We start from the raw sequence: 10,336 nt of genomic DNA, 5'->3' as shown, positions 1-10,336 counted from the left end.
TGTTAACTATCAGCTTTATTTTCTTTGAAAACACATAAGTATTTTGAAAGGTACAAGAGTTTAGGGTTGTTGGATTTTTAAAACTCCACACAAAACGGACACAACAAATGAAATTCATACCAAGTTAATCACTCCAGACTGCTAAATTCATCTACTAATTTAACACTACAGTATTCAGGACAAATGACAGGAATTCATATTATTATCACTTTAAAAAAAAAAAAACCCCAAAACAACAGCCAACAGTCATCTGTAACATGCTGCTATAAGTTGACCAACCAGCGTATGGATTACTGGTATAAAGAATTTCAATGGCCAGCTTAGAGCTCCCTTAAAAAACAAATGTGAATGGAGACAGTGAGTTGATGCAACAATTCTACCTCTGGGAAAAATATTCTCCTTGTGAATTCTAACAACAATGGACAAAATATAATCGTGTTTTAGCACTGCGACTTCAGCCAGACCTTCATGGTTCAGATGAGGCCGTGCAGAGAAAGGCTTCAGGCAGGGGAAGGAACGGGACTCAAGGGTGGGATTAAGTTGTCAAATGCCAGTATAGTGAGGCCTGCTTGCGGGGAGCAGAGTTACGTATCAGAACAATGGGAATTAAAACAAAAATATTTAAAAAGTTAAAACACATACTCCAATGCACGTGCATCATCAAGTCATGGGGGAGCTGAAATTATTCTAGATCAAGGTCCAGTGTGAAAAATTCACATCAGCAAAAATTTGTAGAGCCAAGACACACTTCAGTTTGGCTGAGTGCATCTCCAGTGTGTGACTGCATGTCCTTCAGGGGTCACTACCGTATTGCAGGGACTTTAGAAAGGTTGGTAACTTTTTAAAAAGTGCAACAGAACACTTTGCATTGAAACACTGGACCAGGTCAAAGCTCCTGAGCATCCCATGGGCTTTCAGATCTATGTGTCAGTATGTCAGAGAAAACAGGGAGGAAAAAAGCAGCTCTCTTCATATTTTAAGCAAAGGTCTTTCTCGGAGGTTGTTCAGACTTTTCTAGATTAAATACACAGGCAATACTACAGTTAAAGGAAAAACTAAGGGAGTGCTTCCCACTTCTCTAAATGGGAAGAAAACTTAAAATGATGCACTATCAACCGCAAGGTGGAAACGGCACTCAGAAGGGCGTGTGCGGAGTAGCCTCTGCCGAGTGACATGTACGGTGTGATGACCCCCTTGACATTTCCATTATGTCAGGAGTGCAGTTCAGTTTGGGGGAAGTAGCTTAATGTATTGCTCAGAAAAAAAAAAAAAACCAGTTTATATATTCCCATCTCTGACAAAGCAGTGGTTAGGAAGTCCAGCGCCACCAGGAGACCTTCATCCGGTCCCACACCGCCGAGAGCGAGTCCAAAGCCGGCCGGACATCCAAGATGGTGAACTGGTAGTCCGGGCTGACCTCGCCACCATCATAGTAGTCAATGACGTATCTGACTTCTGTCCCGCAACGGTTGACGATCCAGTCGTGCCTGTCAAAAGGCAGCTCGTACCTGGAATGAAAACATGACGGCGGGGGTTAAAACGCCGGTGGGGTGTTCAGCTCGGGTTTAGGCGGTGAGCAGGTGGGGAGGCCTGCTCTCGGAGTCCCCGTCTAATGGGAGGTGAGCCTCGGAGGTCAGAACAGTCCACAGCGCTGAAGGCAGGTGGGGCTTGAGAGCTGGAGGAGCCCCGATCAGAGGACAGCTTATCTGCTACAAGGGAATAAGGTCAACGGCGGGAAAGAGGCCCAGGCCTGGGAGGTCAGCTGAGGTCCTGCAGAAATGCGGGTGTGAGCTGCGAATGGACTACAACAGGAGCGCTGACTGCACAGGTGGACAGAGGTGGAGCGCGGGAGGAGAGAGGGGACAGCTGCGAGAACACAGAAGATGACTTGGTTCAATCCTATAAGAATTAGACGGGAAGCAACCCGCGGCACCCTGGGCCACCTGCCCGCCCGTGGCCGCCTTGAGGGAGCGCAGGTCTACCGCTGAACGCTGATGGCGTTTTGGAAGTTGGCACCGCAGTTCTTCCGCTGTCCGGTTTTGGTGCCAAGAGAAAGCAGACCCTGGCCTGAGGAACAGAGAAGAACATTTCTGCACTGACACTCACCCCATCCAGGAACGAATTCTTGCCCTTGGCGAGTACGCTTTCGCTTTCCCTCCAAACCGGATCAGTGACGGGCCACAAGGACACTCCCTAGAAATCCCCAAGGAAGAAAAGTCCATTAAAATATTTTCTTTCCCTTGAAAAATAGGGTGTTGCAGTCTCTCAATAATACACATTTTTCTGTAGGCATTTTACATAATATCACATTTACAGAGAAAGGTAACTTCGAAAAAATTCAAAGAAATATCCCTATTCGTTAAAAATTCTGTGCTTTACTTCTGGATCAAGCATGTTTCACTCCCCCCTTTCCCTCCATACATCTGCACTGCTCTTGGCAGGAGTGAGGAAACAGGGCCTTTCCACATGGGGTGGGGATATACTCTCAGGGAGAAAAGTGGGCCACGCTTCGCTTTCGCGAAGAGCAGCTGGGGTTTTTTCAGACGAATATACGAAAATCCTATACTCTTCTCTCATTTGAAACCAATACACAGCCTTCATGAAGAAAGAAAAACGCTGGCTGATTCCCTAGGAACTAATGTAATCAGTGTTGGACCATATCTGTAAGTAACTGCATACAAGCTGACGGAGGGCAAGGTCCTGCCTAGACAATCCACTCAGTCTTCGGGCAGACCCTGGGCTTGGACGTCCCAGGTGCCCGCCGGCCCGCGCCCCGGCACTGGGGGGCTCATGGTCGGCCGAGCACGAGGCGCACAGCAGTGCCCCCTGCGGGGGGAGTGGGAACTCCCGGAGGCCACCTGTCTTGGCAGCTTCTGTCATTGTTGAGACAGGCTTCGGCCTGGACGGGTCTCTCTAATGAACTGGGAGGGAGCAAAGCACCCCGAGTGTGATGGGCCCCCAGGCGAGGACCAGCCGGGCTCCTTCCCTTCTCGGCTTTAACGACAGCACACTTTCAGCACAAGTCGCTGCAGACATTCGGAGCCCCCCTCACGAGCCAGCCAGGTGGATGACGCCTGCCCGTCCCTGCCCGCCCCGGGGAACTGAGAGGGGAAGCGTGGCCAAGTGACACCCAGGGAGTGACTGATGAACTTCAGAGTCCAAGCAGGAAAAAACAAACAGAGCACCTTAAAAATCATTAAGTGGGTTTTACCCAGGAAATTAATCACTCGCATTTTGCCATGAATTAAAAATATTAGCCACCGACCATGATAAAATCTGGCTCCGTGGAGACGCCACCCCCCGCCCCGCGCTTCTCCAGGGGGAGCTCTCAAACCGGCATCATTCTGGAAATGCTAAGTTTGGGCCTCACCCCAGACTGACTGAATCACAAACCCTAGGGGTGAGGCCCAGCGCTCGGTACTTTAGCAAACCCTCAGGTGATGCTGATGCAGCTAAAGCATGAGGCCCGCGGCTCTGAACAGACTGATGGCCCATGGCCACTAACTCACAACTGCACGTGGCTAGTCGCCCTGAGAAAAAGCACCATGTGCAAAGATGCCTCTTGATGTTTGCTCCTGATGGGGATTCAATAAACGCTGCTGAGTGAACAAACCAAACTGTTTCTCCCAGCTCCCTTTGGGCAGAGAGCATCTTAGAATCTCCCAACCCCCATGCTCTGCTTGCAGTGGACTGTGACACTCCTCCTGTTGAGAGCTGGGGTCTACGGCCCCTCCCCTTGAATCTGGGCAGGCGGTCATCAAAGGGGAGGCAGCTTCCCTGCCGCTTTCTGGAACTCTAGCTCTGGGAACCCAGCCACCATGGTGTGAAGAAGCCAAAGCAGCCACATTTAGAGGCCATGGGCAAGTGTCCTGGCCGACAGCTGGCATCGCTTGCCAGAGGATTCCGGCCCACGGCTGTCAAAGCCACCCCTGACCACTGAGTACTTGGGACTCACCAAACCCACGAGCATAATTAAACAGTTGCCATTTCACATGGCTGAGCGGGGTGGTCTGGAACAGGCCTACCACCAAAAATGTTTTATCAGAATAGCACGTTGTTTGAATAAAATGCTTCTATATTTCTTTTCACAGAAAGTGGCGATGACATTAGGAGGATGCTGGAAGGATGTTTTTGTAAGACTTCAAACAGACTTACGCAGCGTGAAGGGCTTCCCACTTCAAAATTTCCTTCCAGGCCTGCTCGTTGTTCTGGTTGTGAATTCTAATGATATTATACATGTCTTTCTGACTAATATCCTCATCCTTCCATGTCCACCTAGGAAAGAACATTTTGGTAAACCCTGACAAATATTACTGAGAATGCCGTGTATTCATTTCACTGAGTCACCGAAAATCAGATTTACCCAAATATCAAGGATCCATCTATTTTTAAGGTGACACTTTCTCAATTAGCATCACGGATTCCGCATCCACTGATGTACTTTATGTAAAAACTAGTTTGAAGTAGGTTTTCAAACCACATTGTCTTCCCTGAGCTTAAAAATTTTCAGCATAAAACATGGCATAACCCAGTCCATCGAACATGAGAGAAAGAGGCCACATAAAACCTAGAATTCTGGTCAGAAAGGAACCTTCAAGAGAATCTATGGAAAGTGAGGCTTATAGACCTAAAGTGATGGTTCAAATCCCCTAGCCAATGCAGAGAATCAGTCTAGAAATGAAGACCCCCAAGCCTGTCTTCTTCCATTCCACCAGCCACCATCTCCAGATTTGAAATGCCAACCTAAGAGAGTGAAGGAAAAAATACTTTAATGAAATGACAACTAATTTTTAAATTAATTAGTGATATAATTCTCTAGTGGGCACTGCAGTTTTCCCCAAATGGTTCGTCTGGGTTAATCTAAGCACGAGGCACTCTCCTGGGAACGTGAAAGGTGAGGGGTGTGAGGACACAGGCCTAATGCCAAACTGGCCCAAATCGATTAAAGAGAAAACTTATTTTCCATTGGTTGTGGGAGACTTCCCCCTCGCACCCCGCCTCATATCCACTGGCCATAAATAAGGATCGGAAAGCTCAGACAGCAACTAGAAGCCATCTGATGATGATGAAAGAAATCAGCCAATTGAGATGAGGCTGAAATTGAGCTTGGAAGGAAGTCATCCGGAGATATGCAATCGACCAGGCACATACCCAATCTTGCACTTACGGTGGTGAGTCCCAGCAGGGATTCTCTTCCTTGCAGCCAAAAGCATCCTGATAATATTCCATACCCAGCCACTGAAGAGCCACAGGAACTCATCACATTAACTTATCCTGAATGTAGAAGGAATAGCAATGTGTATAAAAGACGATTCTGCACAGAGCTCCAAAATAATAACCTTTAATCATCCATCAGGACTCCACTCCACTGTTACTGTGAAATCGTCTCTCTTCTCACAATTCCTAGGTTATACCACTCAACATGAATAGTTTCTGCAGCCCCTGTCACATGTGACAATGTATATGTTAAAGCATTAAGTAAAAGCTAATTATAAATGTAAGCCTCATCCCCCAAATCCTACCTTTCCCAAGTATTTTATATAGTAGTGTCACCTTTTTTTTTTTTTAAACTATTACTGGCTATGATGGGTTAATTTTATCATGAGATTAACATTTAAATGGGCAGAGAGTGCCCAGATCTAATAGCTGAAGGCTGAAACAGAACAAAAAGGCTGAGCCTCTGCCAGTAAAAGGGAATTCCCTTCTGCCTGCCTGCTTTCCAACAGGGACATCGGTTTTTTTCCTGCCTTAGGACTTGAACTGAAACATCGGCTCTCCTGCGTCTCCAGCCTGCCGAGCAGACCGTGGGACTTCTCAGACTGCGTAACTGTGAGTCAATTCCTTACCACAAATCTCTCTATATGTATAGAAAGACATACACACCCTGTTAGTTCTGTTTCTCTGGAGAGTCCTAATACACTGGCCTTGCACTTATATTCTGATGAGTCTGAAAAATCAGTTGATTATTATAAACATTTACCGTACGTCTTGGGGATTAAAAACCTCTTTCACATTTAATTCATCTAAGAATTAAATGTGAAAGAGGTTAGAGTCACGAGCAAATTTATACCCTCAGTAATGTGCTCACTCACTCACCCTTTCCTTAACATCGCATTCCAGAACATCTGTTCAGAAGGATAAACCCACTTTTTATCTGAATCTGCCCTCGGAATAGACGACTCCTGTCTCACAGTAGATAGTGCAAACGGCTGATCGGGGGCCGGCGTCTGATTAGGTGGTGGCATCTAAATAAAATAAGTGGGTTTTTTAAAAAAAGGCTTAGAGATATAAAGTTGAAACAATATAATTAACTACTTCCTAGAAAGCAAGGCATCACAAACACAGCACAGGTTCCCTATTAAGCCAGCGACATCAAAGTTTCAGACCTCTCAGGTCATTTGGCTGTTTTTCCTTGTTTTGAGTTCTCATAAATGGTAAATGCACGCTGTAGTTAAAAATTTGGTCTCTTTCTCCTCAAGGATTAAAAAGTAAAAACTAATACCATGATGGGCAGGCACTGCTACAGATTCCTGGAAAAGAGAAGGTGGGGCTATGTATATACATGTGTGTGTGTATTTATAGATAGACAGATAGCAGAATACCACTGCTTTCTTGATGGCATTCCACTGCTGGCTGCCATGTGACACTGCACCACCCTAGTCACTGCCGTACAGGCTGGCACCCAGGTGTGCCTGAAGAGGCACCCCAATCTTGCAGCGTGCCTACAAGGTTTCCCCAGACCACAAACACCTCTCCGAATTCTAGCTGTGCTCCTAATCGAATTTCCTGCCCTCCTAACAACTCTATCCCAAAAGGCAATGTCCTCTGGCCTGGCTTATTCCCTGTCAGCCCACTCTAGGGCTTCGGGATGGCCCTTTGCTTTCTCAGGTGCTCTCTGAAACTACACTTAGTGACACATTCTAGATTTTTCACTGTGGATGGAATATCAGACTTCTTTGTGTTTTAAAAGGACAGAGGAATCAATCCTAGCAGTTTGTCTTGGAGTCTGTAAAAGCATCTCTGCATAAAAACTTGAGGAAGAGGGGCCAGGCGCGGATTACCAGGTTAGAAGGATCTAGGTTCTCCTTATTCTCAGCCATCGCGCCGGTGACGGGACACCGCACGTACTCATACGCGCGGTCTTGGTGCGCGGGCACAGAGTTCGTTTTGCTCCCACAGGTTGGGTCGGATGGCTCGGCACTCACTCCACGGCCTGAAATAGATGGGTAAAAACAGTGTCACCACAAAGGCAGGACATCTGCCTCTCTCATCCTGGGCCCTGAAGAGCTGAATGTCTGACCAGTGACCCACCAGCACAGGCAAAGCCAGGTTTCTACTGTTGACAGCTGCCAAGAGTTAAGCTAGTCAACATCCTAACATCCTAAAGACCAGCAAAAGGTTCGATAAATTTACTTTCCCCTTGAAAGAGAAACGGGTACCCATTGGCTTACTGTGTCATTCCCCTAGTAAAAATAAACCCCCAAGCCTCGGCATTTGCAAGAGAAGATACTGCCCACACCAGGGTTTTAGTAAGGGGTGGAAGGTAGCTGCTGTGAGCTGCTACGGAGGAACCTCCGTGGGGCCGGGGCCACATGTGACTGGGTCTCCCTGACTTTCTGTTCCCAAATTCCAGACAAGATCCAACCCCAACCAGGACACAGGAGGCCAGGCTTTCATTACTGATGCCTTCTCTCAGGGACTGGGGACAGGAGATAAAAAATGAGCAGGGGAGCCTTCAAAACGGCTACTGGAGAAAAGTCAGAATGCTACTCTGCTTGTGCTTTGCTCCAGGACTAAAACAGGGCACAGAAAATTACCACTTGGTTGAGGTTCTATTCCCCGTCTGTAGATAGCAAGTTTATCAAGCAAGGGCGCACATTAAAGAAAACGTTCCCATATGTATATGTATAACTGATTCACTTCGTTGTAAAGCAGAAACTAACACACCATTGTAAAACAGTTATACTTAAATAAAGATGTTAAAAAAAAAGAAAGAAAACGTTCCATAATCCACGTAGGATCCAGATGCCACTTAAGAGGAAAAGTCTGCACCTGCAAGAACAGCAGCGGGCAGGGTAGTGCGTGCCCAAGGATCCTGGGTGCTGACGGAAGCAAGTGTGCGGACCCAGAAGGCAGTGTAGACTCAGGAGGTGGGGGGCAGGCATTGGGAGAGCTACGGTCCAGGGAGACAGCACTTGTGTGAAGGAACCCTTTATCTTAAGCAGCAGCAGTTAGCACCAGGAATACACTGAATGCTGGGTGCCCTACACGAAAAAAGATGAGTTTCCTTTCACTCCCTTTCCTCTGCTTCTCCTTCCAGACCCTCATTCCCTAGGACCCTGTACAGCTGTCTGCTGAGGCATAGAGGGAGACTTGTTATATCTCCTCTCCTCGCCACCATTCCAAGCGCCAATCTTCTCTGGGTCACTGGTCCCAGCTGGGTGTTGGAGAGAAAATCCTGTTTACATTTTTCATATTATATAACCACCAGCCCCTTCGATCTCCTACAGATGCCCACATTCTTTCCTAATGCAAATTCAGCTGACGGCTCTCCTGGATACACAGCAAATGACATCAAACTGTACACAGGGCTCTGTGATTTCCTGGGGATGCTCAGAGCAGGCACATACCTGTTTCGTCCAAGTCTGCCTCCATTCTTTCCTGTATGAAGAAACCCCAGAAGAGCACCGGACTGGTCCTTATCCAAGGTCCCAGAATTTTCGCTGGCTTTGCCATTTACTAGCTGTGAGACTTGTAAGTTTCCTTAACTATAAAACAGGGGAAAAACCTACCATGCAGGATTTTGAGGATGAGAATGTAAACTCCACTAGGCAAAGGATTTTTGTCTGTTTCGGACACTGCTGTTCTCTCGGTGCAAAAACAAACACACAAAACGCATCAGTGCCTGGCGCAGAGTGGGCAGGGTGCAAATCCTTGCTGACTGACGGAGGGAATGAACAGCTATGACAGAAGGGAGTGTCAGCACTCAGTAAGCATGCAACACTGCTTCCTGCCCTCACGTCTTGAAACAAGAAATCACACGTCAGGTGAATTCAGGCCATACTTTTACATGGACAATCTAAAGCGGAAGGTGGACCGATTAAAAATGAAAGCATTTCCACTCTCCCCTTTGCACTTAAAAAATGAACAGCAAGTCCATCATGCAATGACTTTTTTTTTTTCGGTACGCGGGCCTCTCACTGTCGTGGCCCCTCCCGTTGCGGAGCACAGGCTCCGGACGTGCAGGCTCAGCGGCCATGGCTCACGGGCCCAGCCGCTCCGCGGCATGTGGGATCTTCCCGGACCGGGGCACGAACCCGTGTCCCCCGCATCGGCAGGTGGACGCGCAACCACTGCGCCACCAGGGAAGCCCCCTTGCTTCTGTTTTATGTTTTGGTTTTTTTGGCCGTGAGGCCTGTGGGATCTTAGCTCCCCGCGACCAGGGATCGAACCCGCACCCCCTGCATTGGAAGGCGAAGTCTTAACCACTGGACTGCCAGGGAAGACCAGGCAATGCCTTAGTTTTACACAGAGAGTACTCCAACGGATGGAGGAGTAAAGCTGTCTTGGTAAAGAAAGACAGCGAGATCTAGACCAAGGTTTCTCAGCCTGGGCACTCTTGACATTTGGGGCCTCTGTTTTAAGGGCTGCACTGTGCATTGTAGGATGTTTAGCAGAACTCCTGGCTTCTACTCATTAAACACACCCTCTCCTCTCAGTTATGACAAGCAAAAATGCCTCCAGGCATTGCCAGGTGTCCTGCGGGGTGAGGGGGGAGAACCGCTGAAGTAGACAACGGCCGACTTTGGGGGTGGGGCTGATGTATGGCAGAATCCCTACACTCTCGTGCGCAATCTCCATCGTCACACTAACCCTGTGAAATATCATTATTATATCCTTAGCTTACAGATGATGGGTGGAGACTTAGAGAAGTAACTTGTCTACAGTCACATACTTGTAAGTAACAACCTAAGGAGTGAAGCCAGGTCGCCTCACTCCCAGGCCTAGGAGCCTCACAAGCATGCTGTACTGTCTCCTGAGGATTCTTTTGAGAATTCTCTTTTTATCTCCTAGACAAATGGTAGATTACCTTTCATTTTCTCTTCATGCATTGGGCATCCCGAAGGCGGGGCTGCTGTCTGATGATCTGAAGCATTTGAGGTCTGAACTGCAACAGCAGGGGTAGATACAGACAAACCCATGGTTGGAATCGCAGTGTTGAATCCAAGCAATTCTAAATTCACAAGTGCCAGAGCAAAGAGACAGATTAATGCTGATGCCTGGGCTCCAACTACTCCCTTAGTATTCTTCTTTTTTTTTTTTTTTTTTTTTTTTT

At 47.5% G+C, this 10,336-nt stretch overlaps 1 protein-coding gene across 1 annotated transcript; it reads right to left on the bottom strand.

The window, feature by feature from the left end:
• Positions 1 to 10,252, bottom strand: HCCS (holocytochrome c synthase). Its single transcript, XM_024115503.3, has 6 exons — positions 10,091 to 10,252; positions 7,062 to 7,213; positions 6,097 to 6,245; positions 4,156 to 4,275; positions 2,107 to 2,193; positions 1 to 1,508 (listed from the first exon to the last, which is right to left on the bottom strand). The coding sequence occupies exons 1-6, from the start codon at positions 10,200 to 10,202 to the stop codon at positions 1,310 to 1,312; spliced, it is 819 nt and encodes a 272-aa protein (XP_023971271.1). The 5' UTR covers positions 10,203 to 10,252; the 3' UTR covers positions 1 to 1,309.
• Positions 10,253 to 10,336: the final 84 nt, after the last annotated feature.

Source organism: Physeter macrocephalus, chromosome 7 (assembly GCF_002837175.3).
Source record: "Physeter macrocephalus isolate SW-GA chromosome 7, ASM283717v5, whole genome shotgun sequence".
In the NCBI taxonomy this organism is placed as follows: domain Eukaryota; kingdom Metazoa; phylum Chordata; class Mammalia; order Artiodactyla; family Physeteridae; genus Physeter; species Physeter macrocephalus.
The sequence above is the reverse complement of the archived record's forward strand: the minus strand, read 5'-3'. Positions and strand labels throughout refer to the sequence as shown.

Excerpts from the sequence above, each read along its gene's own strand:
- HCCS (XM_024115503.3), bottom strand. The coding sequence starts at position 10,202 with ATGGGTTTGTCTGTATCTACCCCTGCTGTTGCAGTTCAGACCTCAAAT. Across the intron at positions 7,214-10,090 it reads GCATGAAGAGAAAATGAAAG|GCCGTGGAGTGAGTGCCGAG; the intron begins GTAATCTACCAT and ends CATCTATTTCAG. Across the intron at positions 6,246-7,061 it reads ACCTAGATCCTTCTAACCTG|ATGCCACCACCTAATCAGAC; the intron begins GTAATCCGCGCC and ends TATTTTATTTAG.